The 22,060-nt window shown below is 46.8% G+C and overlaps 1 protein-coding gene across 1 annotated transcript in view; it reads right to left on the reverse strand.

Moving 5' to 3' along the window:
* The window catches only part of DYNLT2B (dynein light chain Tctex-type 2B), a 38,023-nt gene extending 20,878 nt beyond the window's left edge, over positions 1-17,145 (reverse strand). The window contains exons 1-2 of the mRNA XM_069727070.1: positions 16,992-17,145; positions 2,455-2,588 (exon numbers count right to left, since the gene is read on the reverse strand). Of these exons, the coding sequence (XP_069583171.1) occupies positions 2,455-2,588; positions 16,992-17,044 (187 nt within the window). The 5' untranslated portion in view covers positions 17,045-17,145. The remainder of the gene's footprint in view (positions 1-2,454; positions 2,589-16,991) is intronic.
* Positions 17,146-22,060: the final 4,915 nt, after the last annotated feature.

A 22,060-nucleotide genomic window follows, 5' to 3' on the forward strand; every position in this document is an offset into this window, starting at 1 on the left:
ACATTTACAGCGCAAGGTCATTATCGAATTAATATATACTATTAGCACTACCATAAAAGTAAAAAAAAAAAAAAAAAAATACATGAAGGGGATTAGTTCCTTTTTTTTTTTTTTTTTTAATAAAGATCTTGGCATTTTTCTATTTAGTTCTGGTGTGATTTTGCAAGTCACACTGGTTGTTACTATTGAATTAGGGTCTCATGAATAGGAGAATATCAGCATGTTCAATCAGCCATATCCTTAGTATGTCGTAGATATTTTTGCACAGATTTTGAATTATGCGCAGAAATCTATGTGAAGACCGTCCACAAAACACCTTATTTTTTTTTAGGGGGAGATCTGCATTGATTTTTGCACAGCCACAGGTTTTTTCGCTTCGGTTTTGAAAATGGTTTTAAGACTGCGTTCACATGCAGTGTTTTTTATGCAAAGTAAAAGCTGCGTTTTACAGCACCAGCAAAAGCTGTAAGATTTCAGAAATCTAATGCACACTTTTGTTTTCTTTTCCTGACGGAATAGGAAAACTGCAGTTTTTTTTAAATTTGCAGAATGTCTATTGTTTCAGCGTTTTTTCACCCATAGAAAGCTATGAGAAATTGCAAAAAGGCTCAGAAAAATGTACCAAACTGTGACGGTGTGATATGTTATGTGGGTATCATTTTGTGTATATTTATATACATCAGAGACAGTTTTAGTCGACAACCCCCAGAGCCCTTCCTCCCAACTACCCAGCTCTCCACCTCCAAAACCAACTTCTCCACCATTACAGAAGATCGACTCTCCACTCTACTCTCAAGATCGCATCTCACCACCTGTGCACTTGACCCGATCCCATCCCACTTCATCCCAAACCTCGCCACAGTCTTCATCTCAACTCTAACCCATCTCTTCAACCTATCACTAACAACTGGTGTTTTCCCCTCAAGCTTTAAACATGCCTCAATCAGACCTATCCTCAAAAAGCCCTCCCTTGACCCATCCTCTGTATCTAACTATCGGCCTATATCACTTCTCCCCTATGCCTCAAAACTACTGGAACAACACGTCCATCTTGAACTGTCCTCCCATCTATCTTCCTGCTCCCTTTTTGACCGTTAACAATCAGGCTTCCAGTCACACCACTCCACTGAAACTGCCCTAACTAAGGTCACCAATGACCTATTAACCGCCAAGAGAAAGCAACACTACTCTCTTCTCCTCCTCCTGGACCTGTCCTCTGCCTTTGACACAGTAGACCATTCCCTATTACTACAGACCCTCTCATCCCTTGGCATCACAGACTTGGCCCTATCCTGGATCTCGTCATACCTAACTGACCGAACATTCAGCGTCTCCCATTCACACACCACCTCCTCACCTCGCCCCCTATCTGTCGGAGTCCTGCAAGGTTCAGTTCTAGGGCCCCTGCTCTTCTCCATTTACACTTTTGGCCTGGGACAGCTCATAGAATCTCATGGTTTTCAGTATCATCTCTATGCTGATGACACACAGATCTACATCTTTGGACCAGATATCACCACCCTACTAACCAGAATCCCTCAATGTCTATCCGCTATTTCATCCTCCTTCTCTGCTAGATTTCTAAAACTTAACATGGACAAGACAGAATTCATGGTCTTTCCCCCATCTCATGCGACACCCCCCCAACGAACCTATCCATTACAGTAAACAGCTGCCCACTCTCCCCAGTCCCACAAGCTTGCTGTCTCTGGGTAATCCTTGACACTGATCTCTCCTTCAAACCGCATATCCAAGCCCTTTCCACTTCCTGCCGCCTTCAACTCCAAAATATTTCACAGATCCGTACATTCCTAGACCAGGAATCTGCAAAAACCCTAGTCCATGCCCTCATCATCTCCCGCCTCGACTACCGTAACCTTCTGCTCTGTGGCCTCCCCTCGAACACTCTCGCACCCCTCCAATCTATTCTAAAGTCAGCTGCCCGACTAATCCACCTGTCCCCCTGCTATTCCCCGGCCTCTCCCCTCTGTCAATCCCTTCACTGGCTCCCCATTACCCAGAGACTCCAGTACAAAACCCTAACCATGACATATAAAGCCATCCACAAGCTGTCTCCTCCATACATCTGTGTACCTCGTCTCCCGGTACTTTCCTACATGCAACCTCCGATCCTCACAAGATCTCCTTCTCTACTCCCCTCTTATCTCTTCTTCCCACAATCGCATACAACATAGATATTTTGAATGCAATGTTTTTATTGCCAAAAGAGCAGCAAAAAACTGAGTGTGAACATAGCCCGATACGTGATGTGTTTTCTTATTTATTGATGTCGGCAGACTCGGCACACAGATTAACTTCATTGAATGTGGCTAATCTACATGCAGACCTGCCGCAGATCAGTCTGCAAATCAGCAGCAGAAACCTCTCATTTACTACTCTATATATATGCCTAATTTTATCATCTTTATTGTTTTATGGCACTGATTCACTCACCTTTGAGCTTTTCTTTTATTGTCTCTGACAAGGAGCGAGTCAGTTGTGGAATCTCTTCAGGAATATATTGTTTGCTTTTAAGTTCTTCTTTCAGCACAGATTGTATACAGTCCCGTACTGCGGCTGTCCTAAACCTGGGGAGAACGTACAAGTAATGAGCACGGGACCATAATCTACAACTTTACTTCTGTAAAAAACGCTGTAGAGAAATTTTCTGGTCACTGATAACACCATCCATCACTGTGGTGTATTACCACCTTCTGATATGACCGGTATACCCCACCTGTTTCATGTCGATATTAGGGTCCTAGAGACTTACTTACTACAGGACAGTGACATGTTAGGTTACTTTATAACAATGCTCCTTCCCAGTGCCATTATGATACTGATTATTTCTCATGCGTTTGGCTTTGGAGCCCCTCTGGGACCAGGGTTCTGGATCAACTGGCACCTCTACATACACTACAGTGCAGGGGTGCACAACACAGGCAGCCCCCATGCCATTTTCTGTGGTCCCCAATATTCTGTGTACAGTAGGGGTATTTAACCTCTTGTGTTCTTGTCCCCTATTAGGGCGGGGAAGACAACCTCCGAAGTGGCTGTCGTGGAAGGTGACTAGAGAAAGTAGAATAGAAACACGGCACCACGTCTATTTATCACCCACTCCTTTTTTTTTTTTTTACTACAAATACTGAGTTAAAAAACTGTACAAATACTCAACATGAGCACGAGGCCTAAGGCTACAGTGCTAACCACTGAGCCACCATGCTGCTAGTAGCAGACTACGGTCACATTCACACGTTCAGTATTTTGTCAATACTTTACCTCAGTATTTGTAAGCCAAAACCAGCGAAAAATGCAGAAATGGTGACGTGTTTCTATTATACTTTTCCTCTGATTGTTCCACTCTTGATTTTGGCTTACAAATACTGAGGTAAAATACTGACCAAATACTGAATATGTGAACGTGGCCTACAAGCTTGCTCAGGAGCAGGGATGGCCAAGCACAGATGGAGCACTGTGTAATCCATATCTGGGACCCCCATACATCAATAGACAGTTTCCTTGACGCCCATTTAGCACTCCAGACAGGCACAGATGTGAGTGGCTGCCTATGCTGTTGTCACTATTCTACACCACCCACCATCTTCAGTGAAGGTTGTGACTTGCATTTAGGGTCCCCTCATCTCTAGAGTAATGATAGGGGAGAAGAGCACCCCTATTCTCTAGTTATGTGGAAGTCCGGATAGTAGAACCTGCCATATACTTTTGATATGGCATAAACTTCTCAAAAGCGAATACGCCTGTAAGTTTTATTGCAGCCATTGGAAGTTGTTCAATATTAAAGGGATTTTCCAGTTTAAAATGATAAGTGTGCAAGCAATCTGTGTGACTTCAGACTTAAATCCCTCCAGCAAACGCACTTTGTGCTGTGAGGATTCTCCAGTTTCTGAGCTGGGAACAGTGGGTATACATCGGTTATAAACTGCTCAAAAAAATAAAGGGAACACTTAAACAACAAAATATAACTCCAAGTAAATCAAACTTCTGTGAAATCAAACTGTCCACTTAGGAAGCAACACTGTTTGACAATCAATTTCACATGCTGTTGTGCAAATGGAATAGACAACAGATGGAAATTATTGGCAATAATCAAGACACACTCAATAAAGGAGTGGTTCTGCAGGTGGGGACCACAGACCACATCTCAGTACCAATGCTTTCTGGCTGAGGTTTTGGTCACTTTTGAATGTTGGTTGTGCCTTCACACTCGTGGTAGCATGAGACGGACTCTACAAACCACACAAGTGGCTCAGATGGTGCAGCTCATCCAGGCTGGCACATCAATGCGAGCTGTGGCAAGGTTTGCTGTGTCTGTCAGCGTAGTGTCTAGAGGCGCTACCAGGAGACAGAACAGTACACCAGGAGACGTGGAGGGGACCGTAGGAGGGCAACAACCCAGCAGCAGGGCTGCTACCTCAGCCTTTGTGCAAGGAGGAACAGGAGGAGCACTGCCAGAGCCCTGCAAAATGACCTCCAGCAGGCCACAAATGTGCATGTGTCTCCAGAAACGGTTAGAAACCGATTCCATGAGGCTGGTCTGAGTGCCCGATGTCCACAGATGGGGGTTGTGCTGACAGCCCAAGACCGTGCAGGACGCTTGGCATTTGCCACAGAACACCAGGATTGGCAAATTCGCCACTGGTGCCCTGTGCTCTTCACAGATGAAAGCAGGTTCACACTGAGCACATGTGACAGACGTGACAGAGTCTGGAGACACCGTGGAAAGCAATCTGCTGCCTGCAACATCCTTCAGCATGACTGGTTTGGCAGTGGATCAGTAATGGTGTGGGGTGGCATTTCTTTGGAGGGCCACACAGCCCTTCATATGCTCGCCAGAGGTAGTCTGACTGCCATTAGGTACCGAGAGGAGATCATCAGACCCCTTGTGAGATCATACGCTGGTGCGGTTGGCCCTGGGTTCCTCCTAATGCAGGACAATGCCAGACCTCATGTGGCTGGAGTGTGTCAGCAGTTCCTACGAGATGAAGGCATTGAAGTTATGGACTGGCCTGCTCGTTCCCCAGACCTGAATCTGATTGAACACATCTGGAACATCATGTCTCGCACCATCCACCAGCATCACATTGCACCACAGACTGTCTAGGAGTTGGTGGATGCCTTACTCCAGGTCTGGGAGGAGATCCCTCAGGAGACCATCCGCCGCCTCATCAGGAGCATGCCCAGGCATTGTAGGGAGATCATACAGGCACGTGGAGGCCACACACACTACTGAGCATCATTTCCCTGTCTTGAGGCATTTCCACTTAAGCTGGATCCGCCTGTAACTTAATTTTCCACTTTCGTTTTAAAGGGAACCTGTCATCTCAAATTGGCGGGATATTTAAATGGGTTTTTACCGGTCCGAAGGGCGGCGTTTCATCTTCATTTCTCCACCTCGTTAGTCCCTGTTGTCCGCAATATGTTAGTGAATTAGAGTACGTGTGCTCCATAGTTGCCGCGTATGCAATGCAATCTTCGGTTGCTCACGTGCAGTAAGTTTTGCCCAACTGCGGGCAAAGCCGAAAAGCATTTCTGCGCATGCGCCCGCGCACTATGTCCTGCATCACAGCGAAATACTTCTGAGACATAGTGCGCTGGCACATGCGCAGTTATAGTTTTTGGCTTTGCCCGCAGTTGGGCAAAGCATATTGCGTGTGCGCGACCGAAGATTGCATTGCGCCCGCGCCAACTATGGAGCACACGTACTCTAATTCACTAACATATTGCGGACAACAGGGACGGATGGGGTGGAAAAATGAAGATGAAATGCCGCCCATCGGACCGGTAAAAAGTTATTTGAATATCCCGCCAATTTGAGGTGACAGGTTCCCTTTAAGCATCATTCCAAGTCCAGACCTCCGGGGGATATTAGTTGTGGTTTACGTGATCATTTTTAGGTTTTGTTCGCAACACATTCCACTATATAATGAATAAAGATTTACAACTGGAATATTTCATTCAGTGATATCTAGGATGTGGGATTTTAGTTTTCCTTTATTTTTTTGAGCAGTGTGCATACTCCTGGGCAGAAGCCGTCTAGAGGGTGTGGCCTCGCTCCATAGAATTGTGTTGAGCGAAGCCATGCCCACTAAACAGTCACATCACTAGATGGGGTGCAGTCTGGCTCAATACAAGTGTATGGAGCAAGGCCACATCCACTAGATGGGCCATGGCAGGGAATATGTCTAACACATGCAGGCTTGGACTGGCCCACAGGAGAATCCTCTGGTGGGCCCCTGTGCAGGAGTGGGCCACCACCTTCTTATATGAGCAGTACTTGGCACTATATGCTTGAATCACTATGTACAGACAGAGGCGGCATCTTATTCATTTAACAATCTACACAGTCCATTGTTATATAAATCTATGATTGATGAAAATGTCACATTTGCATGAGGCTGAAAAGTTGGGCCCTGCGTTGGTTACTGGTAGGCCCTTGGCACCTCAGTCTGACACTGAACGCATGTGTACCCGCTGGTCCCAGCTCAGAAACCGAAGAATCCTCGCAGTGCACAGTGCGTGCGCTGGGGGGATTCATAAGTCTGTAGTCACACAAAATAACTGCAGACTTATCATTTCAGACTGGACAACCCCTTTAAAGGGGTTGTCCGGCTTTGTGAATCCTCACATTGCACGACATGTGCTTTGAGGATTTTGCGCTGTTGGTGCTAGGAGCGTGACTGCAAAAATGTGATTTGCATACATGTGGTATTGATTGAGGCCGGGCAAGCCTAGTTGGAATGTGCCCAGAAATATGCAAATCAATTACTTGTGGTCACATGACTACCTGCTCCCGCCACTGGAGAATCCTCACAGCATGCAGTGTGCGCAATGTGAGGATTCCCAAGTTTGCAGTCAGAGTGACTGGAGAGTTGTAACCCAAGGCTGGACAACCCCTTTAAAATGTCGCCCTTGGACTAGAAAAGTTTTTGCAAACTGCATTTTGATAACTATTTATTGAATTGCTTGCTGGGTCTAGAATATTTGGTTTCTGTTTTTTGCAATTGCTTTATAGAACTAATTTTTACACGTCATGAAGGCTTAGCATTTTCACAAACAGCGGTCAGAAAACGAAATTCTCCGGCTTGTTTCCATCTGTGTGGGCTCTAACATGTTTATATTGTGGGTTACAAGAAGCATAGAGTAAATGTAATGCGTTATTGCACCTTGTCTTCCTGAGATGTAAATGCGTTTGGTGTACGACAAACACAAAGTAACGATTTCCTGCTCTCTTCTGTATTGTGCTTTACCTGTAATAACACATATGAGGCTGTGTGACCACGACCAGGAAGTAGGAGCGCTTCAGACGCAACATATGCTCGCTGCGTCCAAAACATTGCGCTCTAATCATACAGGTAAATCTGTATGAGTTCAGTGAACCGTGAGGATTTACCGCATCCAATACATTCTATTGTGGCACTAGCGTCTCCGCAACAGAAATTGACATGCTGCCGCTCATAAACCCGCACCGCGGGTGAGGTTGCGTAGCGTTAAGTAGAAGCACAGTGGGCATGGGCCATCTTTAAATCCCAACAACTGTGCTTGTAACCTAGAACGCAGCACAGGTGAGCTGTATCCAAAACGCTGCTATCCCTGATCGTTAGCACGTTCCCTGACATATTACCAGCTAATACCAACGGAAGAGCTTTGTTACCTGTGGCATGTTCTTTAGGCCACGCTCACACTATCAGTATTTGGTCAGTATTTTACCTCAGAATTTGTAAGACAAAACCAGGAGTGGGTGATCAATACAGAAGTGGTGCATATGTTTCTATTATACTTTTCCTCTGATTGTTCCACTCCTGGTTTTGGCTTACAAATACTGAGGTAAAAAAACGCACCAAATACTAAACATGTGAACATTATCTTTACTAGCCCTCAACATCATGTCAAGAGAGTCTTCTCCAATCGCTCCTCACTAAACTAATCCCGGCACTGATTAGAATCTTGGGTCATGTTCACACAATGAGTTTTTTTACGCTGCGTATTTTTGTTGTTAAAGTTCTAGCAAAGTGAATGGGAGTTATAGAAATCTCATGCCCACTGTGCTATTTTGTGCGCTCTGTAAACTGAATTGAGGTTTTTTTTAACCCTACAATATCAATTTCTCTTGTGAGTACGCTGAGTTTTGTGAGCACATTTTCCCCATAGACTTGCATTAGCAGGTTAAAAAAAAACAAAACAAAAAAACAGAAAAATAAAATAAACAAACACATGGTTTTAGTGCATTTCTGCGGTGGGGAAAAACATATAATCTACAGATAACTGTATTAATAAAGTTTTGTCAAAGCCAAATACCACGAATTATAACAAACAAAGCAGCTTTATTTAAAACATGACACACCAAGAAGAAACAAAAAACTCAGGGTCAAAAATGCAATTAAAAAAGTAGCCTAATTTAGCTAATAGATACAAAAAATCTGCTACATCAAAAACTGACCAACTACTCATGATGAGTCTTGGGGTACGTTCACATGTGGCATAATTGCAGAGGATTCTTCTGTATCAAAAACCAGTGTTGGCAGGAAAAACACTGGGTACAAGAAGCGTTTTTGACGTGTTTTTACTTATTTTGTTTTTAAACTAATTTGAATGGTAGAAAAATTGACATGCTGCAGATTTGATAAAAATATTTTATTGGTTTAGGCCGGCTTCACACTTGCGAGTTTTACGGACGTAAGAGCGCAGAAACTACGTCCGTAAAACTCGCAAAAAATACGGCACAATTATTCTCTATGCCCCTGCTCCTATCTGCCGTATTTTACTGATCAGTATTATACGGCTTTCTACGGGCGTACAAAATCGCAGCATGCTGCGTTTGTCACCGTACTGCGCAAGAAATACGCCAATGAAAGTCTATGGAAGCGTGAAAAATACGGATTTCACACGGACAAGCAGTGTGACTTGCGAGAAATACGCAGCGCTGTTAGAGAGAAAAGCCGGTAATTCATTGCGGTGTACAGTAAAATCACACTGACAGCTTACAGTCCAATAGGTAGAATAAATGTGTACACATAGAATAGGTATATATATATATATATATATATGTCAGTGAGACACATATATGTATATATATTAATATTTATTCCAGCGCTATACAGCTTGAAAGCCGGTAATTCAATTACCGGCTTTTTCTTTCTCCTTCCTAAAACCCGACATGATTTGAGACATGGTTTACATACAGTAAACCATGTCTTCTCTCCATTTTTTTGCAGATTTCACACTACTAATGTCAGTAGTGTGTATCTGCAAAATTTGGCCGTTCTAGCTCTTAAAATAAAGGGTTAAATGGCGGAAAAAATTGGCGTGGGCTCCCGCGCAATTTTCTCCGCCAGAGTAGTAAAGCCAGTGACTGAGGGCAGATATTAATAGCCTGGAGAGGGTCCACGGTTATTGGCCCCCCCTGGCTAAAAACATCTGCCCCCAGCCACCCCAGAAAAGGCACATCTGGAAGATGCGCCTATTCTGGCACATTCCCATTCCCGTGTAGCGGTGGGATATGGGGTAATGAAGGGTTAATGCCACCTTGCTATTGTAAGGTGACATTAAGCCTAATTAATAATGGAGAGGCGTCAATTATGACACCTATCCATTATTAATCCAATTGTAGTAAAGGGTTAAATAAAACACACACACATTATTTAAAATTATTTTAATGAAATAAAAACAATGGTTGTTGGAGTATTTTATTCTACGCCCAATCCAGTCACTGAAGACCCTCGTTCTGTGAAAGAAATAACATAATAAACCAACAATATACTTACCCTCCGCAGATCTGTAACGTCCAACGATGTAAATCCTTCTGAAGGGGTTAAAACATTTTGCAGCAAGGAGCTTTGCTAATGCAGGCTGCTCCTCGCTGCAAAACCCCGGGGAATGAGTCTAAATATAGATCAATGAGCTATATTTAGCTTCATTTGCGGTGAGGCGCCCTCTGCTGGCTGTTTATAGATCGTGGGAACTTGCCTAGAAAGCCTGGGATCTTTCTAGGAAATTTCCCACGATCTATGAACATCCAGCAGAGGGCGCCTCACCGCAAATGAAGCTAAATATAGCTCATTGATCTATATTTAGACTCATTCCCCGGGGTTTTGCAGCGAGGAGTAGCATTGCATTAGCAAAGCTCCTTGCTGCAAAATGTTTTAACCCCTTCAGAAGGATTTACATCGTTGGACGTTACAGATCTGCGGAGGGTAAGTATATTGTTGGTTTATTATGTTTTTTCTTTCACAGAACGAGGGTCTTCAGTGACTGGATTGTGCGTAGAATAAAATACTCCAACAACCATTGTTTTTATTTCATTAAAATAATTTTAAATAATGTGTTTGTGTTTTATTTAACCCTTTCATTCAATTGGATTAATAATGGATAGGTGTCATAATTGACGCCTCTCCATTATTAATTAGGCTTAATGTCACCTTACAATAGCAAGGTGGCATTAACCCTTCATTACCCCATATCCCACCGCTACACGGGAATGGGAAGAGAGTGGCCAAGTGCCAGAACAGGCGCATCTTCCAGATGTGCCTTTTCTGGGGTGGCTGGGGGCAGATGTTTTTAGCCAGGGGGGGGCCAATAACCGTGGACCCTCTCCAGGCTATTAATATCTGCCCTCAGTCACTGGCTTTACTACTCTGGCGGAGAAAATTGCGCGGGAGCCCACGCCAATTTTTTCCGCCATTTAACCCTTTATTTTAAGAGCTAGAACGGCCAAGTTTTGCAGATACACTCTACTGACATTAGTAGTGTGGAATCTGCAAAAAAAATGGAGAGAAGACATGGTTTACTGTATGTAAACCATGTCTCAAATCATGTCGGGTTTTAGGAAGGAGAAAGAAAAAGCCGGTAATTGAATTACCGGCTTTCAAGCTGTATAGCGCTGGAAAAAATAGTAATATATATACATATATGTGTCTACTGACATATATATATATATATATATATATATATATATATATATATATATATATATATATATACAGTATATATATAAATTTTTTTCTTTTTGGGACACATGGATCATTTCTATAGCGGTATGTTGGTTTTGCAAGCCTGCGAGAAAACCACGCAGTACGGATGCCATGCGGATTACATACGGAGGATGCCATGCGCAAAAAACGCTGACACACCCTGCCTACGGAGGAGCTACGGACCACTATTTTCGGGACATTTCAGCGTATTACGGCCGTAATATACGGACCGTATTTTCATACGCTGAGTGTGAAGCCGGCCTAAAGGGATATCCGGCATTACATTACAAGTCACTCTATATGACTGCAGACTTGTCAGTCCTCACATCTCGCACAGTGCACCCTGTGGGGATACTCCAGTGCCGGCGCTGTGATATGCATACTCCCAGCCACATTCCGACTAGACGAGTGCAGTCTCCTCAATGAAAGTGTATTGCTTGAGACAAGACAAGTCTAGTTGGAATGTGGCCCGGAGTATTCACCTCATAGTTGCAGTTGCATGACACTGGAGAATTCTCCCAGCATGCAGTGCTCGTAATGTGAGGATTCAGAAGTCTGCAGTCACATAGACAGACTGCAGACTTGTAGTTTCAGGCTATGTGCCCACGTTGCGGATTCGTGTACGGATTTTTCCGCACCGTTTTTGAAAAATCCGCGGATTTACAGTGTTTTTTGTGCGGATTTCACCTGCGTTTTACTACCTGCGGATTCCTATTGAGGAGCAGGTGTAAAACGCTGCGGAATCCGCACAAAGAATTGACATGCTGCGGAAAATACAAGGCAGCGTTTCCGCGAGGTATTTTCGGCAGCATGTGAACTGCGGATTTTGTTTTCCATAGGTTTACATGGTACTGTAAACCGGATGGAAAACAGCTGCGATCTGCTGGGCCAAATCCGCAATGTGTGCACATAGCCTAAGACTGGACAACCCCTTTAAAATACACAAGGAAGAAAAGCAGCATGTGAATGACATTTCAGAAATGTCACTCACCTTACTGGTACTAGAAACACTGTATATTTTTACACATCAAATGCACTGTGCAAAAAATAAGCATCAAAATGTTGGAATTATAACACGTGAACATGGGGTATGTAAAAAATGACTCCTGTTCTAGCAGATTTCCTCTAAAACCCACCTGAAAAAGTGTTAAAAACATCAAACCAGAAAGAACATAATGCACAGCAATGTAAGCATGACTTTCTGTGCATATGTACAGTCCTCACTCACTTTTGGCAGCCACTGCAGGCTTCCAAAGCTGAGAAGTGACCTCACTGATCTATATCTATCTATCTATAGATATTAGCAAAAAAAGAAGGAACTGCTCAAGCAAAAACGTGGATTTTTCTGAAACGTCTTCTGCTTGAAAGACTTGCAGGTACACATAACAGAGGCCATGTGCACATACGCTTGAAGAGCTATTCCCATAGTGATGGCCTGTCCTTCGCTCTCAATCTGCCTGTGATCTTATTATTGCACATGGTGCACATAAAGCTGCAAACTGGCACTAGTGAATGAATCCTGGCACAGATGTGATGCACACCTGTAAGAATTCTGACAAAATCTCTAATTAATCTAAGGCCTCATTCAGCCGTCCATGCTTCCCATGGATGGCCCTGAACACACTGAGGTACATGCACATGCCTCATTCAGCCGTCCATGCTTCCCATGGATGGCCCCGTACACACTGAGGTACATGCACAGGCCTCATTCAGCCGTCCATGCTTCCCATGGATGGCCCGTACACACTGAGGTACATGCACAGGCCTCATTCAGCCGTCCATGCTTCCCATGGATGGCCCCGTACACACTGAGGTACATGCACAGGCCTCATTCAGCTGTCCATGCTTCCCATGGATGGCCCTGAACACACTGAGGTACATGCACAGGCCTCATTCAGCCGTCCATGCTTCCCATGGATGGCCCTGAACACACTGAGGTACATGCACAGGCCTCATTCAGCTGTCCATGCTTCCCATGGATGGCCCTGAACACACTGAGGTACATGCACATGCCTCATTCAGCCGTCCATGCTTCCCATGGATGGCCCTGAACACACTGAGGTATATGCACATGCCTCATTCAGCCGTCCATGCTTCCCATGGATGGCCCTGAACACACTGAGGTACATGCACATGCCTCATTCAGCCGTCCATGCTTCCCATGGATGGCCCTGAACACACTGAGGTATATGCACATGCCTCATTCAGCCGTCCATGCTTCCCATGGATGGCCCTGAACACACTGAGGTACATGCACATGCCTCATTCAGCCGTCCATGCTTCCCATGGATGGCCCTGAACACACTGAGGTATATGCACATGCCTCATTCAGCCGTCCATGCTTCCCATGGATGGCCCTGAACACACTGAGGTACATGCACATGCCTCATTCAGCCGTCCATGCTTCCCATGGATGGCCCTGAACACACTGAGGTACATGCACATGCCTCATTCAGCCGTCCATGCTTCCCATGGATGGCCCTGAACACACTGAGGTACATGCACATGCCTCATTCAGCCGTCCATGCTTCCCATGGATGGCCCTGAACACACTGAGGTACATGCACATGCCTCATTCAGCCGTCCATGCTTCCCATGGATGGCCCCGAACACACTGAGGTACATGCACATGCCTCATTCAGCCGTCCATGCTTCCCATGGATGGCCCCGTACACACTGAGGTACATGCACATGCCTCATTCAGCCGTCCATGCTTCCCATGGATGGCCCCGTACACACTGAGGTACATGCACAGGCCTCATTCAGCCGTCCATGCTTCCCATGGATGGCCCCGTACACACTGAGGTACATGCACAGGCCTCATTCAGCCGTCCATGCTTCCCATGGATGGCCCCGTACACACTGAGGTACATGCACAGGCCTCATTCAGCCGTCCATGCTTCCCATGGATGGCCCTGAACACACTGAGGTACATGCACATGCCTCATTCAGCTGTCCATGCTTCCCATGGATGGCCCTGAACACACTGAGGTACATGCACATGCCTCATTCAGCCGTCCATGCTTCCCATGGATGGCCCTGAACACACTGAGGTATATGCACATGCCTCATTCAGCCGTCCATGCTTCCCATGGATGGCCCTGAACACACTGAGGTACATGCACATGCCTCATTCAGCCGTCCATGCTTCCCATGGATGGCCCTGAACACACTGAGGTACATGCACATGCCTCATTCAGCCGTCCATGCTTCCCATGGATGGCCCCGTACACACTGAGGTACATGCACAGGCCTCATTCAGCCATCCATGCTTCCCATGGATGGCCCCGTACACACTGAGGTACATGCACAGGCCTCATTCAGCCATCCATGCTTCCCATGGATGGCCCCGTACACACTGAGGTATGTGCACATGCCTCATTCAGCCGTCCATGCTTCCCATGGATGGCCCCGAACACACTGAGGTATGTGCACATGCCTCATTCAGCCGTCCATGCTTCCCATGGATGGCCCCGTACACACTGAGGTATGTGCACATGCCTCATTCAGCCGTCCATGCTTCCCATGGATGGCCCCGAACACACTGAGGTATGTGCACATGCCTCATTCAGCCGTCCATGCTTCCCATGGATGGCCCCGTACACACTGAGGTACATGCACAGGCCTCATTCAGCCGTCCATGCTTCCCATGGATGGCCCCGAACACACTGAGGTATGTGCACATGCCTCATTCAGCCGTCCATGCTTCCCATGGATGGCCCCGAACACACTGAGGTACATGCACAGGCCTCATTCAGCCGTCCATGCTTCCCATGGATGGCCCCGAACACACTGAGGTATGTGCACAGGCCTCATTCAGCCGTCCATGCTTCCCATGGATGGCCCTGAACACACTGAGGTACGTGCACAAGCCTCATTCAGCCGTCCATGCTTCCCATGGATGGCCCCGAACACACTGAGGTACATGCACATGCCTCATTCAGCCGTCCATGCTTCCCATGGATGGCCCCGAACACACTGAGGTACATGCACATGCCTCATTCAGCCGTCCATGCTTCCCATGGATGGCCCTGAACACACTGAGGTACATGCACAGGCCTCATTCAGCCGTCCATGCTTCCCATGGATGGCCCCGAACACACTGAGGTATGTGCACATGCCTCATTCAGCCGTCCATGCTTCCCATGGATGGCCCTGAACACACTGAGGTACATGCACATGCCTCATTCAGCCGTCCATGCTTCCCATGGATGGCCCCGTACACACTGAGGTACATGCACAGGCCTCATTCAGCCGTCCATGCTTCCCATGGATGGCCCCGAACACACTGAGGTATGTGCACATGCCTCATTCAGCCGTCCATGCTTCCCATGGATGGCCCCGAACACACTGAGGTACATGCACAGGCCTCATTCAGCCGTCCATGCTTCCCATGGATGGCCCCGAACACACTGAGGTACGTGCACATGCCTCATTCAGCCGTCCATGCTTCCCATGGATGGCCCTGAACACACTGAGGTACGTGCACAAGCCTCATTCAGCCGTCCATGCTTCCCATGGATGGCCCCGTACACACTGAGGTACGTGCACAGGCCTCATTCAGCCGTCCATGCTTCCCATGGATGGCCCCGTACACACTGAGGTATGTGCACATGCCTCATTCAGCCGTCCATGCTTCCCATGGATGGCCCCGAACACACTGAGGTATGTGCACATGCCTCATTCAGCCGTCCATGCTTCCCATGGATGGCCCTGAACACACTGAGGTACGTGCACAAGCCTCATTCAGCCGTCCATGCTTCCCATAGGCCCCGTACACACTGAGGTACGTGCACATGCCTCATTCAGCCGTCCATGCTTCCCATGGATGGCCCCGTACACACTGAGGTATATGCACAGGCCTCATTCAGCCGTCCATGCTTCCCATGGATGGCCCCGTACACACTGAGGTATGTGCACATGCCTCATTCAGCCGTCCATGCTTCCCATGGATGGCCCTGAACACACTGAGGTACGTGCACATGCCTCATTCAGCCGTCCATGCTTCCCATGGATGGCCCCGAACACACTGAGGTATGTGCACATGCCTCATTCAGCCGTCCATGCTTCCCATGGATGGCCCTGAACACACTGAGGTACGTGCACAAGCCTCATTCAGCCGTCCATGCTTCCCATAGGCCCCGTACACACTGAGGTACGTGCACATGCCTCATTCAGCCGTCCATGCTTCCCATGGATGGCCCCGTACACACTGAGGTACATGCACAGGCCTCATTCAGCCGTCCATGCTTCCCATGGATGGCCCCGTACACACTGAGGTACGTGCACATGCCTCATTCAGCCGTCCATGCTTCCCATGGATGGCCCCGTACACACTGAGGTACGTGCACATGCTCTTAGACACCAGGGTACTGCATCGTTTTTGAAGTAGAAGACGCTTCCGTGTAGCCCCATTCCTATTTGCTGACAGCCGCCATTAAACAACTGATCTGCTATGTACAAGCCAATCGCTGTCCACAGAACAATTGCTAAAACGATTGTGCTGTGTGTAGAGTATCATTGCTCTCGGCAGCACATCTCCTGATTACACAGCGCCAAGATCTGCCGCAAATGAGGATTTTTAATGCATGGACGATCCAGTCACCCGATGAGCGTTCTGTCAGGTGACGAGACCTCGCCATTGGCTCCGACATCCGATTGTCACTCACATGATCTGTCAGGACAGACAGCACTGTAATCTGAGGGGCTGTTCACAGGACGGCTTGGGTCGCAGCCAGGGATCTCCATGCTGAGCACAAGTCTATGGGGCCATGACCGTCCCGGGCAGCAGTGTTCGGTGCACTCAGTGATTGCCCGTGTGGTGGAGTTTCCACACTCACTCACCACATACTGCTGACACCTGGACCGTTTGTTATGTGGGGTGAGGTCAGGTGTAGTGCGAGGCTGTACTGCCGACCTATAGACGGATGGTCCACAGGATACATGCCGATCGATCAGGCGGGTCTGTCTGCAGCATGACGCCCTGTACACACGGGCACTTACTTATGCTGGAAGCTGGGCCTGATGCAGTAGGAATTGTCGCCGCTTTCCCCCATGGCAGCCCCGGTCCTGACACACGATCAAACTCCCGGCAGCGCGTCCATCACCATGGTGACCACCCCCAGCTCGTGGCTTCCGGTTCGCGGGGAAGGAGCACTTCCGGAGTGCGGACGCTCGGTGCCACGGTCGGAGATGCCGGCGTCCTGCAGGGATGATGATGATTTCTTATTTTTCCTCCGCTGCCATCCTGCCTCTGGTGTCACCTGATGGCTGCTGCTGTTCGCTTCTATCAGGTCGCACATCATGTAACATTACACAGGATTTTCTTACCATTTGGAGTGTGGCTGGTCGCCTTATATGCCACAGAAACCAAAGATTGGGCGTAACGAAAGCCCACATGTCCGATCTGTCCTCTGCAGTCAGCCAGGACCTCTGTACTTTGATCAGGGATCAGCAGCCCTCCAGCTTCTGTGGAACTACAACTCCCAGCATGCCCCGGCAGCCTATGTTGGTCAGGGAATGCTGGGAGATGTAGTTGCACAGCAGCTGGAGGGGCAGATGTTACTGATTCCTGCCATAGACTGAGTTATAGCCAATATGGATCAGCAGATTTAGTTTATATGGATTAGTTGCAGCTCTACAGCGCCTTTATAGGTATTACAGGCCACAAGCCCCCACACCCTCCCCATAAATGGGTGATTGACACTAGCACTAAAGACCCCCATGCATATCAGCTTAAAGGTGGCTGAACAATCGATCTGCTCTCATATGTGTATAGTCACGCACTAGATGTCCCATGCACGGCTTTGCTGGAGGTTTTGGGTAATTTTTTCATTTTTAGAAGGGTTATCCGTGACTAGTTAATATTTTGCTTATGGGCCCAAGAACTTGCTAGGAGGTAGTTACTAACTACCTGTCTGTTAGGTCCAGCTCCGATCTCTGGCGGCTCATGGGGGTCACAGATCGCTCCTGTCGTGAATTCTGTATGTTCCAGTGATGTCATGTCTACAGAGCAGCGACTTTTCTTCCGCTCTGCTCTGTCAATGCGGTGTGACTGCAAACATAATTCTGATTATTGAGATTGACAGCTGGCTCCCTGCAGTTAGGCAGCGGGGAGCCAGCAGTCGATCATCATTATGTCAGCAGTCACATCCCGCCAACAGAGGAGCCCAGAAGAGGAAGAGCTGCTGCTCTGTTGACGTGAAGTCACATGAAGCAGTAGAATCGCAGGCAGATGCGACCGTCCTGGCTGAAAACCACTGGAGAATGAGCTGCTGAGAGCACAGCAGCATTCACCAACGGTGACATCATCACCGGAGTTTTCCCACGGTCCTGAGGTCACCTCAGTTCAGCCCAGCCTCGATGATGTCACCGCTGGTGAATGAGGCTGCGCTCACAGCATCTCATTCACCAGTGATTCTCAGCTGGGACGGTCGCATCTTGGCAGCATCCAGGTTGAAAACTATTAATCCCCCAGACATGGATTACAGCGTGGGACACAACGACGGACAGGTATGGTATATTGTTGGTTTATTATTTTACTTTTATTACAGGAGATCGAGGGCGTCTGGGAATTAGGTGTGGCTGTAAGTATGGTTTAATTTAGAACATTAACCCCTTAATCCCATTGGACGTACTATCCTGTCGAGGTGACCTGGGACTTAATTCCCAGTGACGGGATAGTACGTCCAACTCGATCAGCCGTGCTCACGGGGGGAGCGCGGCTGATCGCCGCCGGGTGTCAGCTGATTATTACAGCTGACATCCGGCACTATGTGCCAGGAGTGCTCCCGGCACCGCTCCCGGCACATTAACCCCTGGAACACTGTGATCAAACATGATCGCAGCGTTCCGGCGGCATAGGGAAGCATCGCGCAGGGAGGGGGCTGGACCGCAGAGTGAAGACAAAAGGGCCAACAAGTGCTAAGCATCTCTGGGAACTCCTTCAAGATTGTTGGAAGACCATTTCCGGTGACTACTTCTTGAAGCTCATCAAGAGAATGCCAGGAGTGTGCAAAGCAGTCATCAAAGCAAAAGGTGGCTACTTTGAAGAACCTAGAATATAAGACATATCTTCAGTTGTTTCACACTTTTTTGTTAAGTATATATTCCACATGTGTTAACTCATAGTTTTGATGCCTTCAGTGTGAATGTACAATTTTCATAGTCCTGAAAATACAGAAAAATCTTTAAATGAGAAGGTGTGGCCAAACTTTTTGTCTGTACTGTATATATAATGTGCATCTCACAAAATTAGAATATCATCGAAAAGTTAATTTATTTCAGTTCTTCAATACAAAAAGTGAAACTCATATAGAGTCATTACAAACAGTGATCTATTGCAAGTGTTTATTTCTGTTAATATTGTTGATTATGGCTTACAGCCAATGAAAACCCAAAAGTCGTTATCTCAGTAAATTAGAATACTTTATAACACCAGCTTGAAAACATGATTTTAACAGCCGAAATGTTGGCCTACTGAAATGTATTTTAAGTACTAGATGGTGGTCCGATTCTAATGCATCGGGTATTCTAGAATATGTATGTAGTTTATTTATGAAGCTTTTAGAATAATGCAATGAATACACAGGATTCGGCCAGGCGCGACCAATTAGCGAAGCGTGGTTGAAATCCCCTGTCAATTCGCGGCCGGACTGCATCGGTCGCTGATTGTTTGCGCCCGGCCGCGAACAATCAGTGAAGCCAGGGCCGGCTCCAGGTTTTTGAGGGCCCCGGGCGAAAGAGTCTCACAGCCCATGTAGTATATAGCACAGCCATGTAGTATATGGCACAGCCACGTAGTATATAGCACAGCTACATAGTATAGCACAGCTACATAGTATAACACAGCCATGTAGTATATAGCATAGCCACGTAGTATATTGCACACCCACATAGTATATAGCACAGCCCACGTAGTATATAGCACAGCCCACGTAGTATATTGCACAGCCACGTAGTATATTGCACAGCCACATAGTATATTGCACAGCCCACACGATATATAACACAGCCCATGCGGTATATAACACAGTCCACGTAGTATATAGCACAGCACACGCAGTATATAGCACTGCCCACGCAGTATATAACACAGCCCACGCAGTATATAACACAGGCCACATAGTATATATCACAGCCCACGTAGTATATAGCAATGTGGGTACCATATCCCTGTTAAAAAAAGAATTAAAATAAAAAATACTTATATACTCACCTTCCGGTGGCCCCCGGATCCAGCCCAGTCCTTTAGCGATGCTCGTCGCAATGCTCCGTTCCCAGTAATGCCTTGCGGCAATAACACGTGATGATGTAGTGGTCTCGCGAGACCGCTACGTCATCTAGAGTCATTGCCGCAATGCATTCTTGGGATCGGAGCGTCGCGAGGAGCGGGAAAGGCTGCCGCGGACGCCGGAAGGTAAGAATATAATGATTTTTTAATTTTTTTTTTACATTATATGTATTTACTATTGATGCTGCATAGGCAGCATTAATAGTAAAATGTTGGTCACACTTACGGGGTAATGGCAGCGTTAACGGACTACTAACGCTATGTGGGCGCTGACTGGAGGGGGCACTGACTGGAGGGGAGTAGGGAGGGACAATTCGTGGGCGGACTGTGCCTGTCGCTGATTGGTCGCGCCCAGTCGGCCGCGACCAATCAGCGACGCGCTATTTCCGCGACGGATGGCAGTGGATCTTAGACAATTATATATATAGATATGCACTCAATACTTGGTCGGAGCTCCTTTTGCATCAGTTGCCGCATCAATGTGGCATGTTGTGGAGGGGATCAGCCTGTGGCACTGCTGAGGTGTTATGGAAGCCCAGGTTACTTTGATAGCAGCCTTCAGCTCATCTGCATTGTTGGGTCTGGTGTCTCTCAACTTCATCTTTACAGAGGAATGTTTAATGTCAGGCGAGTTTGCCTGCCAATCAAGCACAGTGATACTGTTGTTTTTAAACCAGGTATTGATACTTTTGGAAGTGTGGACAGGTGCCAAGTCCTGCTGGAGAATTAAATTTCCATCTCCTAAAAGCTTGTCAATAGAGGGAATCATGAAGTGCTCTAAAATTTCCTGGTAGACGGCTGCGCTGACTTTGGTCTTGATAAAACACAGTAGACCTACACCAGCAGGTGACATGGCTCCCTAAACCATCACTAATTACGGAAACTTCACACTAGACCTCAAGCAGCTTGGATTATGTGTCTCTCCACTATTCCTCCTTACTCTGGGACCTTGATTTCCAAGGTGTAGTGTAAATTTTCCACCATCAGTGATGGTTTGGAGAGCCATGTCATCTGCTGGTGTAGGTCCACTGTGTTTTATCAAGACCAAAGTCAGCGCAGTGTTTACAAAATTACATGTTTTTTTTTAACCTTGTCCAGAAACAAATACCCATTAGCTGAACACAATGCACTGAAAACTCTGCCAACTTTTACTGTCACTTTACATCAGAGCCTGGAGCGGTAAAAAAAATCTCAAACTGGCCGAAGTCTCATAGTACCCATTCACTTGATGTATTTGATGCCGATTATCCCAATAAGAAAAATACAACTCCGGTAAATACCAGGGCTGTGGAGTCGGAGTTAGTTTTGGTCGGAGTCGGTAGAAATGTACCGACTCCAGCTTTAAAAAAAATGTATTAATATTTCATAATTGAACTTTCATATGAATTTTATAAATGTTACTCAAATATATATGTTCTATCAAACTATGAACAACAGTGATAAGCAGTTCTGCTGGAGATAGAGACATTTCTTAAGGTACCATTACACTAAAGGATTTACCAACGATCACGACCAGCGATAAGACCTGGCCGTGATCGTTGGTAAGTTGTTGTGTGGTCGCTGGAGAGCTGTCACACAGAGAGCTCTTCAGCGACCAACGATGCCGAAGTCCCCGGGTAACCAGGGTAAACATCTGGTTACTAAGCGCAGGGCCGCGCTTAGTAACCCGATGTTTACCCTGGCTACCATTGTAAATGTAAAAAAAAAAAAAAACACTACATACATTCCGGTGTCTGTCACGTCCAACGCCGTCACTTTCCCGCACTGACTGTCAGCGCCG

The sequence above is a fragment of the Ranitomeya imitator genome, chromosome 5 (assembly GCF_032444005.1).
Source record: "Ranitomeya imitator isolate aRanImi1 chromosome 5, aRanImi1.pri, whole genome shotgun sequence".
NCBI lineage: Eukaryota > Metazoa > Chordata > Amphibia > Anura > Dendrobatidae > Ranitomeya > Ranitomeya imitator.